This window comes from Canis lupus, chromosome 37 (assembly GCF_011100685.1).
Source record: "Canis lupus familiaris isolate Mischka breed German Shepherd chromosome 37, alternate assembly UU_Cfam_GSD_1.0, whole genome shotgun sequence".
Classification (NCBI taxonomy): domain Eukaryota; kingdom Metazoa; phylum Chordata; class Mammalia; order Carnivora; family Canidae; genus Canis; species Canis lupus.
The window spans coordinates 1,482,490-1,503,304 of NC_049258.1; the positions used below are offsets into that span (position 1 = coordinate 1,482,490).

The 20,815-nt window shown below is 36.0% G+C and overlaps 1 protein-coding gene across 11 annotated transcripts in view; it reads right to left on the reverse strand.

The window, feature by feature from the left end:
- STAT4 (signal transducer and activator of transcription 4) overlaps window positions 1-20,815 on the reverse strand; it is a 118,991-nt gene that overhangs the window by 22,605 nt on the left and 75,571 nt on the right. For 8 of the 11 annotated variants that reach the window (XR_005385082.1, XR_005385081.1, XM_038585194.1 and 5 more), the window contains 11 exons: window positions 18,271-18,369; window positions 16,120-16,212; window positions 14,942-15,020; window positions 12,719-12,804; window positions 10,927-11,078; window positions 8,742-8,900; window positions 7,938-8,030; window positions 4,557-4,616; window positions 4,230-4,247; window positions 4,048-4,141; window positions 2,157-2,201 (listed from right to left, as the gene is read on the reverse strand). Coding sequence is in view for 9 of the 11 variants with exons in the window: in XM_038585194.1 (XP_038441122.1) it covers window positions 2,157-2,201; window positions 4,048-4,141; window positions 4,230-4,247; window positions 4,557-4,616; window positions 7,938-8,030; window positions 8,742-8,900; window positions 10,927-11,078; window positions 12,719-12,804; window positions 14,942-15,020; window positions 16,120-16,212; window positions 18,271-18,369 (978 nt within the window). In the remaining 2 variants the exon portion in view is untranslated. Of the gene's footprint in view, window positions 1-2,156; window positions 2,202-4,047; window positions 4,142-4,229; window positions 4,248-4,556; window positions 4,617-7,937; window positions 8,031-8,741; window positions 8,901-10,926; window positions 11,079-12,718; window positions 12,805-14,941; window positions 15,021-16,119; window positions 16,213-18,270; window positions 18,378-19,035; window positions 19,164-20,815 lie in introns of all 11 variants that reach the window. The other 3 variants (XM_038585195.1, XM_038585196.1, XM_038585191.1) reach the window with 3 other exon arrangements.

Genomic DNA, 20,815 nt, shown 5'->3' on the forward strand with positions numbered 1-20,815 from the left:
AGATCTTCCCCAAGCTTTTTCCTGACTTCTTTTGATCACTCCTACTGCCTGGCCAAGCCCCTGATCCTTTGATCATCTTTCTGAGGCCACTTCATATCTTTTGTGACTTTTCAGTTGTTTCTGTAGGACAGGAAACGACTTCGGGGCCTTGTGGTGTGTTTTAAACGTACCCAGGCGTCATCTTACAATTTTATCAACAGGGGGAGCTCAAGGAATTAGCTTAGAATAAAACTGAGCTGGCAAAGAGGGGAAAAAAGGAGAAGGATAAAATCATTCTGACACGACTGCATGATTTTGGTATTAATCAGAAAACAATAGGAAATACGTTCGCAGTAATATACGCAGACAGTGTTAATAAGACATTGCTTGGTTATTCTATAGTAGAGGATGATTTACATGGATTTTCATCTCTAGGGAAACCCAAGTAAAGACTTTGATTTTACATTTATAAAGATGACAATGTATTGGAGAGTTGAGCTATTTAGATTTATTCCCATTTGATCTGTTTTACTTAAGAAAAGCTCAGAAAGCATTGTATTTAGTCTATTCAGACTTAGCAGATACTACTCAGGGATGTTACTCTGCATCACTGGCCAAAGTTCCAGTGAGATGCGTGAAATGACTTTTTAATTTATAATGTGCTAATGTTCCAATTAGGAAATTTGGGAAATCTCTACGGATTTCTATAAGGTGGGAAGAATAAATCCTATCTATCTGGTTTACTAGAATATCCTTTAACTCAAAAGCTCTGCTTCTGTGATATCTAGGCGATAGAGACCTGTTTGCAGCTCTGCCCTAAGCCAAGGCTCTACCCTGGCTCATCTTTGGTGCGACTGTGCTATTTGGCAAATGCTCTTTAAGACACAATTAAGGGGATGAAGAATTCTTGGGAGGGAAAATGCAGAGCATTAAACCTCTTGTGGTCAATCTTTGTGGTTTTGTGGAGAGGGCTAGATTGGTTGCAGTTGAATGCTGGATTTATAAAGTGCTTTTCCCTTCCAAATAATTCAAAGAGATTTCTCTTAGAAGCTGTGACTGTCAAGCCAGGAGACTGAATCCTTACCACCACACCAGGAATAAGCCTCACTGCTTTATAACTACATTGTGTAGATGATCTTACATATACAGCATCTCTGAGCAGAGAGTGCTGGGCATTACTACCCTGATCCGTTAGAGGAAAAAAATGCAATTTTTCTCCATCAGATCATTTGCCAAGGATCACATTTTCAGTCACTGTCAGAATGGACTCAAATCCAGGTTTTCTAATTCCAAATATGTAGGGCGTACACATATGCCCTGGCATCTAGGCCAACTAAACAGACGATCTCCAAGGCCACTTTCAATTCAGGATCTGACCACTCTATCATTTACGGACTCAAATGCAAGCACTTGGACCACATCAGTTTGTTCTGTTAATCAGTTCATCCAGTGGAATGCAAACCTTAAGTACAAGGGCAAGGTAATTGATACCATAAATTAATAGGACTGTTTTTCACCTGTGATTTTCATATACTATGTCATGAAGTTTGAGACTTGCCTCTTATCTGTGGAAAATGAGTGATTTTAAGATATTTTGCAATAGTGGAAGATTGACTAAAGAAATTATGGCACACCTGTAAGATGCAATACAGTGCAACCACTTTAAATGCTTATCTCCAAGAGTATTAAGGTTATAGAAAGCTGCTCACCTTATATTGTTATGTGCGGGGGAAAAACAGGTTATGAAACAATATGTATATACACTTAAGCTAATATGTACATAGATGTAAGTTAATATATACATATTATATTAATATATAATATATACATATATATACATAGATGTAAGTTAATATATACACTTAAGCTAATATGTACATAGATGTAAGTTAATATATACAAGTTAATATAACTTGTAAGTTACAAGGTAGGTAGAATGACGTGAACCAAATGCTAATAGTTGTTCTTTTAAGAAGGTATTATTATATGCAATTTCTGTTTTCTCCTTTTTAAGACAAACTTTCTTACACTGTAATTATCAAGCTTTAATTTGTAACTAGACAGACACAAGTTTGACTTTATATTTAACGATAAAGGGCAGTTGAAAAACTTTGTAAAAATATGATATTATAGGGTTGTTTCCTTAAAAGGATTATCTTGTAGAAAACATTTTGTACCTCATTTCCTTTGCTTCCAGCACTGGACTTCATTTCCTTTGGTTGCTTTGCAAAAAAATAAAAACCCAGAAAACAAAAAACAAACAAAGAACAGTGTTTAGATGGAGAAGCATCATCAATTAAATATCAAGTTGGTCATACCTAGTGTAGTCATTTCCTTGGCTACAATTTTCCTTTTAGAATGGTACCCAGATGTCTAACATAGTTGCCTAAAAAGAAGCCTCCTGTTTCATCTCATGGGATGCCCCACTTTAGAAACCTTCACTGAGGTAAGTGAGCAAGCTGACGTACTAATAAGACTACGCTTTTCAGCCAACATTTTGGAAAGAGGAAATCATGCTGGGATGTTTTAAAATCTGCTCAGCACTCCCTTGTACCTGGAAAATATCATCTGAGCTAAACCATGATGATTCTCAATCCCTGTGAAACTAAGTCCAATGCAAAGGATTGGGAAAACAAACGATGGGATAGTGTGCCATATGGCACAGTAAGCTACTAAATGGCATTAGAGACTTCCTGACACAAAAATGGTCAGGATAGAGGTTACTTAATTAAACAGAGGGGCAGACAATAATTTATATAGTGTGTACAATCTGATCCCACTTAAAAAGTACATATACATGTATGTATAAGAGAATGAAAACTATGGATGTTAATAGTGTTACAAGGTAGGGAGATACAGGTGATTTTTAATTTTAAAATTTTTGCCTCTCTGATTTTCTTTTTTTTTCTTTTTTTCTCTCTGATTTTCTACATTTAGTTTTATATTAAAAAGCAATTAAAATTATTATGCAAAAAATAATATATTTAAAAATGCTTTGCTACTAGAAGAGGACTGCAAAAAGTAAGGTTTTGTTAATTTATATATTATACCTGCTGGAAGAAAGACCTAACCTTTTTTGGTATGTTCCTTTTTTTTTTTACCACATGACTTTTTTGAGAGACAGACATCTCTAAGTTAAGGATCTCTTACAGCTTTATTTATTAGCAAACACTGTCCATTGTTGAAAATTTCTTAAGGATAGAAATTGAACTTAAGCAAAAAGAGTGCCAGTTAAAAGGATACATAATACATGACTCGTCATTTCATTTTATTTATTTATCAGTATCACGCTGGAGGGATTCAGTTAAAAAGGTACTCTTCACTACTAAAGATCAAACAAAAACAAAAATCAAAACCAAAAACCATAAGCTTGCATATGCAGGTATCTGTGAACTTAAATTTTATCTTTAAGAAAGACCCCTTGAGGCTGATTCAGTGGCGCCCCAACATTCAGGTGAGGAACTTCCTAAATGTTAAGAAACCACGAGTAACATGCATCGACAAGAAAGCAGTAGAGTCTTTGGGAATCTAAGAGCTATGCAAAGAATTAGAAAGAAAGCAGGAAGAGAACTCTAGGTTAAGAGGAAGTGGTAAAAACAAGAAGCAACCGGGTGAGGCCGGGTCAGAAGCTTTCTAGACATGCCAAAGCAAACTGCGTGCAACTGTCATACCCAGGAACATCCTGCTTCCTCAAGCTACTCCTAAAATGAAAGCACCTTCGGCCAGACATGTGGTTGCTGGATATCGTTTCTTGGAGAGATTTAAAAAAATGAAATCAGGAATGCCTCTCCATTATAAGACCAATTATCTCTGTCATCATTACCAAAATATATTGACCAACTGGCATCTGTATTTGGGTACTGTATCACCATTGTTGAGAACTCGGACTTCTGAGTTAAAGTTCCTTACTCTTTCTAATATTTCAATGACGCCATATTTTATTTCTCAATATGGCCCTTAATCTCACATAAGCAACCCCCCAAACCCCAAATACACTGAATTACAAGGCCTATTTGTAAAGACATGTCTGATTCAGGGAGGGGGAGAAGCTTGTGTAATTGAACTCACCAAATGTCTAAATTCTACTGAGAGACTCCCGTTAGAAGATTCTTCAATGGACATGGCTTTGACATGAGTTCCACAAAGGACAAATCTTCGATTGCTAGAGAGAAAATCTTAGCTATTTACACGTTCTCAGGTAAAATATATTTATGAGAACAGCAAAAACAATTCTAAAATGAATTTCTTACCTTAGAGTTGAAACGTTCCTGTAAAATCAAGAAGATTCCTTAAAATGAGCTATTTTATAGACCTAGTAAAAACTTTCCTTGATACTTTAGGGGACAGTATAATATAGTCCTAATTTTCATTTCAAGACTTTATAGTAAAATTTTTTAAAGTAAGTCTTCATTGGAGTTCTATTAAATGTTTGAACTTCAAAGTCAAATATTTGAAGTACATTGATATGTAATGTTAGAGAAATACATTAAAAGTTTGAAATTATTCTATAAAATGAGGAAAGTTCTTTTTTTAAAAAGTCTCACATTTTCATGTTTCAAAATGAAATTAGAACTTACTTGTCAATTGATGCTTTCACCTTTACCTGATAGTTTAGTTCTGGCAATTTTATTAATAGTCTGGAGAGACATATAAATAAAGAATCAGAGGCAAAAATTAAAAGTGCTAAAAAACTTTTTATAATTAAATATTTAAATATATTTATGTCATATATACAAATCAAATTTAGGTTATCTCTAGTTATATGTTAGCGTGTTTTTAAAATATCTAATTCTTTACTGAATCACTGTATTGCACACTTGCAACTAATATAACACTGTATAGTAACTATATTGTAATTAAAATAAAACAAAAACAAGTAAAAATAAAAATGTCCAATTCCTCTTTAGTTTGTCATGTAATTAATATTGACACCAGTCACTTAATATCATATTGACAAAAACTTGGAAAGTATTTTCAGTTGATGTGTGTTGGGTAATACATTGGCTAGGTCAGAAAAATACATATATATATATATATATATATATATACACATACATATATATATATTTTGGTTAAAGCTCAAATCTAGGTTAAATGTATAAATATAAGAAAAATTCTTTGCAAATTTATTAATATCACTCCATTTTATTCTCGTATCATTAAAAAACTCTAAGTTTAGAAAACTAAATGTTTTGATGATCACTGTTTTATGGTAAAAATACTGAGAAAGATCAGACCTTGGTGGAATGTGAAAAATTCCAATTCAAATGCATTTGCAATCTTTAAATACACTATGAAAATGACAACAAAAATGTGCATAACTAAAAAAGATCGAACTCCAAGCAAATAAGTGATGAAAGATCAGAGTAATAATTCTTCTAATTTCTTCTGATGTCAGCTCCTCCTTTATTCTTTTGCTTTCCTCAACTCCTCTGAGTTGTAACCTCTCATAGATCCTCTCTGCGGGTTCAGTCTAATTTCAGAGATACTAATTGAATCACTCATTCACTTACCCCAATCATGCACTCATCCCAAACCCCAATCATTCTCTCAGCATGTATTGAACATCTCATCTAGACCCAGTACAGCCCTAGGTACTAAAGAATTGGTGAAGACTAGGGAAGGGAGAAGTGTGGGGACACGGCTATACATCAAAGGAAGAAGTCCAGCTAAATATAGTAGTAGATGGAATATGGAGAATGGTGATAAGCAACTGATGGGCAATGGAGAAATGTAATCATAGATGATAGCCCAAGCAAAAGTGTGGGCAGAATGTGACAAATGTTGCTTAACTATCCTATACAAAGCACAGGATTGGTTTTAGGGTTGGGAATATGATGTGTGTAGCTGTTAGCAGTGAGAAGTGAGAAGGTCATGTGAAGTAAGGATCTTACTTCAGAATCTGATTCACTGGAAGACGGTGATGTCACCCTTCCCTTAGAAATAGGAGGATGGAATGCTATGGTAGGGAGGGGTTTTAGGGAAAATACTAAGTAAAGGATCATTTATCAAGATGGTGGAGAACAGGGGTACAGGGAAGAAGGACAGGGACCCAACAGAAAGGTGGAAGAGGAAAGTGGAAACACTCAAGTCAGGGACTAATTAATGGTCAGTAGCCCTGGCAATTAGTTCAAACAACATGCAAGGTGATGCCCATTCAAGAGGCCTCTTCCACTCAGAACTCTTGGCTAAGCAATCTCTACTCATCTCCCTTTTTGTCCCAGAGAGAATCTTAGACTTATCATATAATCTACAGAGGTGTCTCAAGGAAAAGTAGGATGCCCGCCACCCCTCTATCCTATTTCTCTTTAGTGTTACTATCTTCTGGGTTATATAGAGATGTGAGGATGAAGAAGGAACTTTTGAAAGTCATAACATTTTAAAAGAAATTGTCCTCTGGCTTTTGTTCTTGGTTCTTAAGTTCTTGCAAAATTCACACAAAGGAAATGACTAAGAATTTCAGGGGACACCTGGGACTCAGTGGTTGAGCATCTGCCTTTAGCTCAGGGAGTGATCTTGGGGTCCCAGATCTAGTCCTGCATCGAGCTCCCTGCGGGGAGCCTGCTTCTCCCTCTGCCTGTGTCTCTGCCTCTCTCTTTGTCTCTCATGAATGAATAAATAAAATCTTAAAAAAAAAAAAAGAATTTCATGTAAGGTATTTAAAATGCAAGTTAAAGAAAAATGCCTTTCCTTTAAAAGTGGAGTTCTGAGTTGGTAGATGTTAACTAAGCTTAGTGTAGTAATCATTTTGCAGTTTACAGAAGTCATTACTCTGTTCAGCTTAAACTTCTCAAGTGCTGTATGTCAATTACATTTCAATAAAATGGAAATGAATAAAATGAAATAAAAATAAAGTTCTTTTTTTTTTTAAAGATTTTATTTATTTATTTATTTATTCATGAAAGACTGAGAGATAGAGAGAGCCAGAAACAAAGGCAGAGGGAGAAGCAGGCTCCATGCACTGGGAGCCCGATGTGGGACTCGATCCCGGGTCTCCAGGATCGCGCCCTGGGCCAAAGGCGGGCGCCAAACCGCTGCGCCACCCAGGGATCCCTAAAAATAAAGTTCTAATAGTGATATGTGATCAGGGACCCTATCATGAGGCCCTAAATCAATTATCTACTGTGTTATCACCACTTCCTGTCCTATCAGAGGTGATTTAGTGATTAGGAATTTAAAAGCTTGGGGCCTTTGGGGATTGATGCATGAATGAAAATCTTCAAAAGTTCAAGCTCAAATTCATTATTTTAAAAGTTGTTAAGGAAAATGATATGTTTTGGTTACTCAGCTAATGGAAAGGACCAAATGCATGGACAAAGCAACAATAACATGAAAGTCGTATATCTTTAAATCAGGTACATAGTAAGGATATGTTGAAAATTACAACGTTGAGATTTTTCATAAAAATCCTATAAGCTAGTTGCTGGGCAATCACAGGGGAAGAATGTGCCAATATTGTTTCCTGGGCAAGATATTCAAAGTCTTCCATATTCTGTCCCCAATCTACTCAATTTTGCCTCTCTCTGCTTCACATGCTTGCAAAACAGACCCAGAAAGTCATTATTTCTGTAGTCTGGCTCTCTTACAATCCCACTCTCCTTCCCTCTCTGCTCTTCCTGCGAGGTCTTTGGCCCTCAAAGGGGCCACAAGACTTCTCCAGACTCTCCAGTCTTCTCCCAACTGATCTTTTCAGCAATTGATCCCATGATGCCCCATATTGTGATTCCAAGCGTTCATGCTAATGTCCCTCATGTCTTTATATTTACTGTCACATTCTTTACAGGCAGGGCCCTCATATTAACATTTCTGAGAGTATCCACCATAGCTCAGTGCTGGGCATGCAGGAGGCATTTAATATAGAAGAGTTGAATGAAAGGCACTATGAGAGAAATTAGTCTTAATTAAGCAGTGGCCGTGGCCCCACAAACAAATGGAAAGATAGAGCACATGCTGCCTACCTTAGCTTTACAGTGAACTGAATGAGAGTTTTAAGTACCATCGGTCTCTGTGGGTGGGTTGGCATGCATGGCTGTCGTTCAACCACAAATGAGCTAGATTAAAAGGAAATAAAGCACATCATTTGAGAACACTGAAAATATTGTCAGGCTGAAAACCACAGAGAAACAGGATGCTGTCCTCTTAAGAAATCCAAATTTTCTTTACTTACAAGCTATTCAAACCTCCTTTAAACTCAAATCTTTCCAAAAGCTTCTCATAAATTATTACTAGGAGATGGAAAAAAAATGCCTAAAGATTGTCCCTTAAATAACAGCAGTAAATAATTCTTAATTGTTATTCTTGAGTCGAGAATAAAAGCCTATTTTTATCAAACTAAACATAAAGTAAAAAGTTAATTTCATGTCATCTTTGAACTGGATATTAGAATTTCTGGTACATAGTTGTGTTTTTTTTTTTTTTCTTTAGATGAGCTTATACACATACACATGGCTTCTACCCTTCATATCTTGGATATATACTTGAGAAATCATTGAAATCTTCTTTTCTAAAATGTTAAAAATGAACTTCAGCTGGATGTTGTGCTTGGCTTATAGAAAACTGAATCAGTTTTTGGGAGAAGTGATGAATAAATAGCGAAGAGCAGAAATGTTTCTGGAACTCTCTGGAGCCTCAATTCACCTTACCTTGAGGCTCACTGTTTAACACATCCCTATCCTGCTTTGCCTGAACACCAAAACCCCAGCCAGGATATCCTTACAACCCCACGGGATGGAGGCTGCCATGACACATTTAAATTTACTTACTTCTTAAAAAGGTTGTAGATCAAGAAGGTGACTCTTTCTAGCAGATGTGCTCTTTGCATGGGGATGGGGTCCCCTTCGTAGGTCATTTTAGTAGACTGTTCCTCTAATTTCTCCAATTGCCTTCTGAGTTGGAACAGGCTTTCCGCCAACAGTGTAAAGCTATTGAACATCAAATGAAAATCAGCAGATGGTTTCCCCACTTAACAATCTACCGTTTTAACTATTAACTGCATTAGCAAAAAATAAATTCCTAAATAATTATTCAATTAACAAAATCATTCACTTAATTCCATTAAAGGTTAGTGACAGTTCTTTATGTTTATTTCTCTAATCTCTTCTTTCCTCTGAGATGTATGATACATGGAAAATGTTTTCAATGTTTTGTCATTGATACCTGTAGTAATAAACATCATTTATAAAATTTTGTCAACTTCTGGAACCGAATCCCTTTTAACAGTTGTTTTAAAAGTCTGTTAAACATATATACGGTACTCAGTAATGGGTAAAGAAAGAGCAAATTTAAAACTTTAAAGATACATGATATGAAGAATGTTGTGTAAGAATACTAAAAAACAAAAACAATATGAAATGGACTCCCTTCCCCAATGTTTTTACAAATCCTAAGTATTAGCCAAAAATTATCTGCCTAGAGAAAGGTATGGCTTAGAGTGTTACTCACTGTGTGGTGATTTCACCTCGGAAATGGAGGTGGGAACTTGGGCCTGAAGTCTAGGGAAGAGATATTCCGAAGTGGACACCCAAGGGACCATCAACTAGAGAGGAGGCAGGATGTCTGGACAGACTTGGTAAGTCCATCTGACCCTGACAGCAGCTCTTTCTACTTAAAAGTTTACTCCCTACGTAGTGCTGCGATGGAAGGATCTGTCAACCCCCCACTGATTGTGGTATAAGCACTGTTATCTACTAGGTTCTTGATTACTTCCTTTGTTGTTTATTATTTTTATTATTATATTATACTTTATTATTGTGTATATTACCGTTTATTATCACAGTGAGGTTAGAGAATCAAAGCATCCCTCCAAGGAAAATCAGTATGTTTTAAAAATTGCCCAATTTATTACTGTTCTTGAGAAGCAGGCCTGGCAGGGGAGAGCTTTTAGTGCCAGTGGCCCCAGTTATGATATATTTCCATCATATTGAATTGTACCCTTTATTTTTTTAAAAGATTTTATTTATCTTTTCATGAGACACACAGAGAGAGGCAGAGACTTAGGCAGAGGGAGAAGCAGGTTCCCTCGGGGAGCCTCATGTGGGATTCGATCCCAGGACCCCGGGATCACGCCCTAAGCCAAAGGCAGATGCTCAACTCCTTAGCCACCCTGAATTGTACCCTTTAAAAGCAATTTTAGATTTCAACTGAACTTTTTCCTTCTTTTTCATTATTTTTTTCTAAGTGTTCTTCCATCAGATAAATTTATTTTGCATTGCTGATGAAAACTTTATCAACATTTTTTCTTCTAATACAATAGGCAGTATCTGTATATGATTGCATATGTGCATGCATAGGGTATGGTAGCCATCTGAGATTTTTCATTTAAATACAATCACTTCGTTGAAAACACAAAAAGAATGTTTAACTCCAACTTTCTTAAGATACACCTTTAAAAGCTGAGATACCTTTATTCAAGCTTTTGAAGCTACTGCTTCTTATGTCCTTAGAGAAAGTTGTACTCATTGCTGGTTTCAAAAATTCATTGGACTCTTTTAGGGTTAATTTAGTATATGAGAGAACTAAGCAATTCTTATGCCTTCTATAGATTTCTATAGATGTTTTATTTTTTGCCCCAAGGGAATACAATTAAAAATATGTATACAGGGGATCCCTGGGTGGCTCAGAGGTTTAGCGCTGCCTTCCACCCAGGGTATGATCCTGGAGCCCTGGGATCAAGTCCCACGTTGGGCTCCCTGCAGGGAGCCTGCTTTTTCCTCTGCCTGTCTCTGCCTCTCTCTCTCTCTATGTCTCTCATGAATAAATAAATAAAATCTTAAAAAAAGTACGTATACACCTATTTGTTCTCAACTGTGGAGTTCCCAGCTGCTAATAAACCATCAATAAACTGAATTAATTTATGTTTTGGTCTAAGCCTGCCTTCTCTGGCTGAGCGACACTGAAGTTTTGTACTTCCTGTGGTTTTCTCTAGAAACTAAAGTCAATTTGTTTTACCAGTTTTGAAGCTGGTCGAGCCCATTGTGGAGTGGCCCTCCAATGCAGGCGATCTGTTGTCGCCTCTTCCAGTCCTGCAACTCTTCCATTAGCATGCTGTTCATTAGTAAGTCGGTTTCATTTACTATTTGTGTCATCTTACTGAGGGCTTCCTAAAAACAAAGGTGACTACTGAAAAGATTTTCATGAGATACAACCAACATCACTCATAATTCAATCCGGGAAACAATCTGTCTGACCTGGGGGATAAATGCTTGGTTAAAATTGTCACCAAAAACAAAAAAACAAAAACAAAAACAAAAACAAAACAATAAAATAAAATCCTCACCAAATATTTTATTGGATACTACCTTCTATTTACCATAGCACTGCCCTTTCAAACTATTAAATCATTATAATTAAATGTTATAAAGAAAGAAGCATATGACCACAGTTCACAATCTCAGAACATCTCATAATATCATTTAGTATCATTTAGTACAAAACCAAATACATTGAGTTTGTAACTCTTGTGACAATATTGCATCTTCTAGTCATACATCTTCTGCTTTTTAAAAAGACATACATTAAATTGATGTTCTTATAAATACATGCATTTAAAATGTAGTGCCTAAAGTTGAGCCTCTTTGTGTTAGTCTTTTTAGGACTTTATCTGGGTTGAAGGAAGAGGAGTAGAGAAGTATAATTTTTAAAGGCCTAGGAATTAGAAGGTGTGAATTCCTATCCCAATTTAGTGACAAGCCAATTGAATTTGGATAAACCACTTAACTTTGCTATACATATAGTACAGATTTGTTATGCACAAAAGCACTAGTTCATCTTTTTAAAAAATATTTATTTATTTATTTATTATAGTCACAGAGAGAGAGAGAGAGAGAGAGAGAGGCAGAGACACAGGCAGAGGGAGAAGCAGGCTCCATGCACCGGGAGCCCGATGTGGGATTCGATCCCGGGTCTCCAGGATCGCGCCCTGGGCCAAAGGCAGGCACTAAACCGCTGCGCCACCCAGGGATCCCCACTAGTTCATCTTGATTGAATATTTGCATGTTTAAAATCTGATATCTAACTGTTAAAGCTTATAATGTAGGATGAAAATAAATTTTACATTTATTTGTGCTCACACAAATTTCTGCACAAAAAAATGAAGCTGAGCTTTTAGAAATAAACACTTGATTTATCAGTGACTGCTCAAATTTCAATTGCATTTATTTTCAAGGAGATAGAGAAAGTTGAAATAGAAATGTTTCTCCTCTTTTAAAATATTTCATTGAGCCAGAAAAAATTTCCTTTCCTTGAAAGGAGATTAGATTGAACGTGTTCAGTTGTCAATGAACTACCCTGCAATCTATGAAATTATTTAGCATGAGGCCATTTTTCAGAGTGGAAACTGGAACACTGCTTTTTTCTAGTAAAATTTTAGTAGCCATCAAGTAATATTTTAATTATACATGTGTAGCAGAACCCACATCAACATATTAAGTACAGAAACTAAAACAGTCACGTCTGAGATCGTGGTAAATAAAAACTGGGTAAAACGTTCTCCTTGGAATTAATGGTAGCTACAGTGAATGTACTGCATAAAAAAGATAAACTCTACAGAGGGCCAGCTTTGTAAACTTGGGAAGAGAAGCATGGCAAACAGGATGGCACTCTTCCTAGAAACATTGCCATTTATTCATTCAGCTCAAATAGAACTGAATGAATCCAAAAGCTTGATTCTTTTCAGTAGGAGGAGCAAATATAGGAAAAGGAGAAAGATAGGCAAAAGGTCAAATTAAAGTTCTTCACTAACCTTTCTCTTGAAGTCGAGACTGTTAAGCATTTCTTGCAGAGTCAAAACTTCCTGATTCATTAGGGCGTTGTTCTTGTCCCCCTGATCTGTGAAGGAAGAGAGATAAGATGTAGAGTCTTCTCCAAGGCAAAGCTCTCGGACCGTCTGCTGCAACCCCATCCTTAAATCCTATACTACAAGAGCCTAAATGCGGCCTTTGGAGATGAGCTTGAGAGTAAGTCCCTATCTGCTCATTTGCCAGGAAAGATCACTTCCAAGCAAGCCAGGGAGGAGCTTTCTACCTTACAGACCTTGACACAAGACCATTCTTCACACCATGGTTTTTTCTGGGATGGGGACAGAGGTAAAAATATTTTTGAAATGCATTCCTTTTTAGATACTTCTACGTTGATGACAACCCTAACGGGATGGCCCAAGTAGGAAAGGAAAGGAGCCTGTCTTTGTGCCTATTATTAAATCATATTTGACTCCTGCTGACCCTTTTACCCACATGTTCCCACTCTACTTTTTATCCAGGAATTACGGAAAACTGCCTGGAAGGGTCGCAGTTTTATTTACTTAGTCTCATGAATTAATAAAGACTAAATCCTTTGCTTTCCTTTTTTTTTTTTTCCCTTTGCAAAATGGGCTGGCCTCACAATAAAACTAGAAGTACAAAGTAAGAAAAATTTCTGACTGATAAAACCCCAAATAGTTTATCTTCTTAAATGGGAGACGTGCAATAAACGTTGTATTATTTAACTTGAACATTTAACTTTATTGGTTTATAGCAAGTGATGGTCTATACCAACCACTGCTGTCTAGGAGTGTCCTGCAACTCTGAACATTTTAAATATCATTTCACTGAAGTCAATACATCCTGAAGGGGCCAGGAGAACAAATCATTCCTAATCTATGCCAAACAAGATTCCTATCCTAACATCCCTGCTTTTAAATCTGAGATGAAAGCTAATCATCCATTTCCTTCCAGATAAATCCTAAACTAACATTTCAACAGTTAAAGATGCTTCTGTAAATAAACGATTTCTATCCAGTTTGTTTTTTTAATTATTTTAAAATAATTTTAGAATTACAAAAGAGTTGCAAAAATAGTTCCCATTTGCCCTTTATCCAGCTTCCTTTAATTTCTTACAGAAGCATAGCACAATTATTGAAGCCAGTGAATTAACATTGGTACAACCCTATTAACTAATCTAGATCTAATTGGAATTTCTCTGTTGTCCCACTAATGGCAACAAACTTCAAATGATCAATCCTGTTACTTGTAAATTGTAGGCCTTGTAAATATTCTCATTCTTCCTTTCCATTACTTTTTTCCCTTTCTTTCCATTAAAAAAACTCCATCTAATTGTAAACAAACTCAATGTTCAACCACAAAAAGACAAATAATTGCAGTGTCATTTTGTCATTTATACAATTACTGAAATTATGTCTGAACATTTTTTATGATTTGGGAAAATACTTAAAACTTTAGAATGCAATACACAAAACTATGTAAAGGATTATCTCAATTTTTTTTTGCAACTAGATATATATGAATTTGAACATACAGGGAAAAAGCTGGAAGGAGATAAACTAACATTTTGACAGCGTTTATCTGGAATTTTAGTGGAATTTTGTGTGACTTTTTATTTTTTAATGCTTTTGTCTATTTTCCAAATTTCCTACAGTGAATCACATTTCTACTTACAATTTTTTAAATTATTATTATTTATTAAAGGATGCTCTACGCCAGTGTGGGGCTTGAACTCATGAACCTGAGATCAAGAATTGTGGGCTCTATTGACTGAGCCAGCCAGGTGCCTCACATTTCTATTTATGATCTTAAAAATTATATTAAAAAACTCACCTAGGGATGAAATTAGTAATTTCCTGATCATACTAGGCAACTATCATTACTTCTGTTGGGCGTGATAATGATATTTTGATTCTATAGGAGAATGTTTTTAGGTTTTGGAGATGCGTGCCAAAGTAGGAGTGACTTCTCATGAGCTTTATAATTTATTTTAAATTGGTTGGTAATATGTATATATATTTATGTTTATATTTATATTGAGAGAAAAGGAGGACTCACAATACTCCTGCACTATCTCTTCAAAACAAAAACAAATGCACTTCACTTAGAGAAGTAGGTCAATTTATCAATTTTGTCAGTGAAGAGGAAATTCTAGTCATGTTGTCTTTATGTCCCTAAGTAGAATTATAGACAAAATAAAAGCTTACCCATTGTCTGGATTGTTTTATACCTGTAGTCAAATTCATCTTGTAGGTCTTCTAAATATTTGGTGTCTTGTTCTGTCATCTTTTTACAAAAGAAAACATACTCTGTTCTAATTAAGCATGTCAGTGAAACATCATCATCAGTAATTCTTTTTTTTTTTAAAAAGATTTTATTTATTTATTCATGACAGACACAAAGACAGAGGCAGAGACACAGGCAGAGGGAGAAGCAGGCTCCCCATGGGGAGCCTGACATGGGTGTCGGTCCTGGGAGCCCGGGGTCACGCCTGGAGGCCTAAGGCAGATGTTCAACCACTGAGCCACCCGGGCATCCCCATCAGTATTTTAAAATGCACGGTTTGGCGCTTCCAGCCTCCCATCACATCCTGGCCTAAGTGTATAGAAACTACATTTCTAAAGAGCTATGCCCATGAAGGTTGACTAGTGCTAGAAGAACCATACTAAATTTGCTCTTCCATTTGCTTTTCCTGATTATTTGGAAATCTTTCAGCATCTTGCCTCTTATGTGTCATTTGGTACTAAATGAGAAATCTCATTAGAGATTACTAATATCTTTTGTTGCTTGAGAATATGGATACGTTTTCCCTTTGAGTTCCATATAACTGTATTAATGTACCAACTATCTTCTCACTTAAAGTCTCTATTCTAGTCTGCTGTAGTTTATGGCAATTCAGTCTACATTTTTCCTCCCTATTTCTTAGAAAAATATCTATGCTTCCTCTACATGTCCTGTCTGTTTCTGTTTTGAGATTTCAATTTGCTCTTCTCCAGACCCGGTGTTCTCTCTGTGTTCAGACATAACAGACATTAAGTGCCAAGATCTGGGCTAAAGGCTTTTCTTCTATCACCTCATGTAGTCCTCACAACAATCCTGTGCTGGGGGTCACCCTCACTTTTACAGATGAAGATAGAGACTTACGGATGCAAAGGTTTAGAGGCCTCAGGTTTGGTGGAGTAGGCCCAGTCTCCAGTAAATTGAATCTGAAAAGCTCCCCTCAAAGAAATCGTTCATAATATGAACATAGTGTGTAAGAGATACTGATTATCAAATTGCCCTACGATTTCTGTATGGACTAACTTTGGGTCTATAAGAAAAAGGTGCACAGCTAGATGTATGGGGGTGGTGGCGAGCCTTGCTAGGGGTCTATGAGATCACTCACCTGCACGCTATTTTTAATGGCAGCTACTTTGTGCTCCACATTCCTCTGCCTTTCTGAAACTGAAGAACTTTGTAAAGATTTCTCCAGAGGTCCCTGGAAAAAGAATGTCTTGATATTTCAGTGATGCTAATAAAAGAAGTTTATGATAAATGTAGTATACCTTGAACTGAGGTTTGAATTCATATGATACGGAATACCATACAGCCATTAAAAAGTATACTTTAGAAAAATATTTAATGACATTTAAAGTGGAATTAAGTTGTTAAGAAATAGAGCAAATTATAAAAACATATATTTATGAACCATCTTCCATATATATATGTGTATGTATAAATATATGGATATATGTCTAGACAAGTAAACTCAAGTACGTATGACTGGAAGAACATACATACTAAAACGTTATCATTATGTAAGTGAAATTACAGATGATTTTATGGCTTAAACTTCTTAATTTTCTATACCAGACCTATGTTACTTTTGTAATTCTATAAAATGAATACATGTAATTTAAAATTGAGCATAGTGAAACTACATTAGACTGGACTTAAATTCAGGATTAGGGATGTTGAATCTGCTAGAATGAGACTTACTTTTACAACTGGAACTGGAACAAAGGGAGTTTACCAAAGAATATTTTAAAATGTTAGTCTGGTTAAATAGAAACTCTAACCAACTCTTCCAAGCACCATTTCTTGGTCATTCAAATAATCTAACATTGAGTGTTTTTGGATATAGAGACACTGACTGTGTCCTTAGGTATCAAGCTACATCGATACCCAGATGAGAGTTAGCAAGTCGGCAACCCCTCTACCTTAGAGTTCAGTGAGGAGCTCTGGATGGTTAGAAAGGCGGACGACTTGACTGAGCAAATCAGTGGAAGACCCTCAAGTAGAAACAATGTGCTTGGCGGTCAATCAAATGCTCTTTCAACTACACCACACTCTTGAGATTGGAAAAAATATAAAATCCCTCTCTCTCATTTCAGCTTCCATTATTTCTCTCTCTCTCTGAGATATATATATATTTTTTTTTCCACATATTTGTGTATTGGTTTGAAGGTTTGAAAATCACAAACCAGTGCTTCTCTTGTGGTAGCATGTGGTACTGGCAGATTATTTGTAGCTTCTAATTTGACTGCTATCTGACATTTGAAGACACCACACACACACACACACACACACACTCTAAAATGACTGGAGATAAGAGGATATATGTGAGAATATCACATATTAGTAGTAACAGCATCTTAATTTTTACCTAAAAAGCACTAAATCAAACTATATTTTAGAAGCACTATACTTTAGATTTTAAATCAAATAAAAATGATACGATCCTTCACCTAAAAAAATGAAGAACAAATTGTTAAAATTTCATACTTCTCCAAAAACAATCATAACCTGACATAACTAAGCCTAAAGATTTTTAACTGCTCAAAAAAATATATTTTCTTGGACCTTTATAAATAAATATAGTGGTGTGATCTGCTAAATTATGGAGGACTTCATCTGAAAAATAGATTACTTACATACTCTTTCCTTTTTATAAGGATTAACTGAAAAAGTATTACCCAAAACTTCAATGATTCATCTATTTGTCTTTGATGGGGGCTCTGAATTCATTCAGGATAGTGTGACAACATATAATCTAAAATATGGCAGGGTAAAATACATTGAAACAATCAACAAGCAAGTATTTATGGAATTTCCATAAGATAACATTTTGGGTGTGGAGTAGTTTTGGACTTGTGGGGTAGGAAATCAGAAGCCATGGAAGGTTTTGAGCAAGGTCATTCCCTGAGGATAAACATGCTGAGGGAAACAAAGTCCAAATTGTAGTTAGGAATTCAGCTAGGGGGCAGTTAACTATATATGTTATTTTAAGACCATGGACCAAGAGTGTGACCAATGGAAACAGAAGAATGTATAAATAGGATTCCAGAAACAAACTCTAGAAAGACTTGGTAATTATCTCAGGATGAAGGGAGAGAAAAGGAATTACTCAAAGATGATCCTAAGACCTTGACTCCAAGTGCTTGGAAGGATGGAGGCACCATTAACATAGGTAGAAGGAGCTGGCTGGGAAGAAAAGAATGTTTCAGAAAAATTGAGTTCAGGGTCATAACAAGACCACAAGTTCAGAAAATATTACCTGAACAGGCATGTTGGCTGCAGCCAATATTCTCCTCTCTTCCCTTAAACAATTTGAAATGACCACAGCTACATGCATTGGATTTCCATGAAATTTTCCCTGAAGAAAAGTGAGCAAAAACAAACATAAAAGCTCAAATATATACATTGTAGGAGAACATCACTACTTACAAATCAAAAATAATCTCCCAATAAATATATGAAATTATTTGGGACTTGTTTCCACAATCCACTCTAAAGCCACAGAAACCTGTATTGGGAATGAAACTCCTATGTAGCATATTGCTCTCTCTTCAAAAATCATTTTAGTAATTAAAAATAATTCTTGAACACCTCTGTAGGAAAGGTCCTGAACACACACCCAGGAAGATCCATTTATTTAGGGTAAGTTTTAGGTAAAAGAGTTGCTTCTTTGCAAATTATGAACCAGGGCGGCCCCAGGTGTCCACTTGTTCGCTCTGTACTTTATGGTATGCTTAAAGCACTCTTTCAGCCCCTCTTTGGTGGTGTTCATGTTGACTAGCTTTTAACTACGTGAATTTGCTGGAATAAGACTATCACGCATTTCAGCAATTATATTTTTATCACATCAAGGCATATACATTTTTTATCACCCCTAAGGATGCTGCACTGGCAGCCCATAGGTTTAATTCAGCCACTAGATATGCTGCATAAGTTAAATATCATAACCCCTTCAGAAGGAGCATGTCCACCCACAGCTGCCATCGTGCCCACCACTGAGTAACCCAGGCACTAATTTACCTACCTGCCAGGACCCTGTAGTTATTTGAGTTGTCTGAGTTTATAGGACTAATTCCAACAACACCATCATTTTAGTCAGTAGTGTTAAACTTCTTTATCAATAGACCTTTTCCAAACCAGGGTTAACAGGAGCTTAATAAATGTAGACAAATACACTTATTTAGTTTCCCTCTACCCTCCTTTCTGAAGGACATGCTAATTATCTCCGAAATGGTCAAAAGGGTCGATAACTGAAAAAATAAAGTAACAATCCATAAAGTGGAAAATTAACAATTAATCAAAAGGAAGATTATACAGATTGAACAAACTAAAGGGTCTTTCAATGGAAGCAATGAGGTTGTAAACATTTTTATGACCTTCACTGCTGCCACAATTTTCTTAGATGATGCACATTCATTAGGACTTGTATTTGTAAAACTAGGGTAAATACCAAGTTCCTGAGTTCCTACTCTTCCATATTCTACAGCCTTCAAAACTCTTTTTTTCCCTCTTAAGTCAGAGAGCTCCAAAAGAAAAAACAAACGTGAATTGACAGAAGCTCATAAGTTAAGAAATCCAAATGATCCTATTTATTGAGCAGATACACCAAATTTCCCATTTCTGCATGCCGACAATTTCAGATTCTGTCTCGTTGGAATTTGTTCCTGTTGTTAATTCTCTGATCTACTGGTGTTTTCCATATACCTTCCTATCAACTTCCTAAGAAAAACGTTTCCTCATTTTGCCTTTATTTTTAAAATACTCGTTAAAAATAAAAGGCTTCTTCTAGGGCTCCTTTGGAGGCTCTGTTGCTCACATAAACTTGAAAACTCCTCTTCCTGTCCAAGTGCTGGAGTTCCTCTAAGACCCGGAAAATCACCATTATTCGTCCTTGTGTTTCTCACCATTATAGGAGCTTTTCCATGATCATTCAGATATTTTCTTTCAATGCTTCTCAGCCTCATTGTGCACATTTTCATTTTCCTTTCCTACCTGCACTGTTTACCTTCCCTTTGATTCAGCTTTTCCTCATGCACAGGAGCACCACTGTGTTCATCTAGGCTATCTTTTCACTTCCTTTTTCCATTTTCCTGACTTAGTCCCTTACACTTAAATGTATGAGACAAAAACTTCTTAAGGAAAATTGATCAATACAGATTAAAAACCAAATTGGTGCTTTTTATTTTTGTAAATATCAAAGATGTACTCATGTTCACCTTTCAGTTATCACGTATATGGACCTCAAAAAAAAAAAAAAAAAAAAGGCAACCAAAACCAAAACCAAACCAAAGCAAACCAAAACAACACCCCTGAGTGTGTGTTGGTGGGAGGAAGAGAATGTCAGAGAGAGAAAAACTGCACATTTTGTGTGTCTGTCTCATGTATGGTTAGTACATCGGTGATTTATCTTTTCCCAAGAGGCAGTGTATGGAAGTTTTTAAGTGAAGTCAAACTTATTAATTCTTCCATTTATAGTTAATGCTTTTTATGACTTATGAAATCTTGCTCTAACCTGCAGTCATGGAGCTTTTTTCCCTCTGTTAAGCCTTTATAATGTTGTCTTTTGTTGTAATTCGCTTGGAGCTTGTTAATAATATGAGGTCCTTTTCACACTTTTCTTTCTTTTTTTTTTTCACATTTTTCTATACATATACTCAGTTCTAAGAGTATTTATTGAACATTCTGCTATTTCACCATGCTCTATTGGGCCAGTTCTTTCATAAATCATGTGTCCACGTGTGGATGGGTTTGCTTCTGAACTTCACTCCATCTTAGAATTCTATCTCTGTTTTGTCAACAGCTTA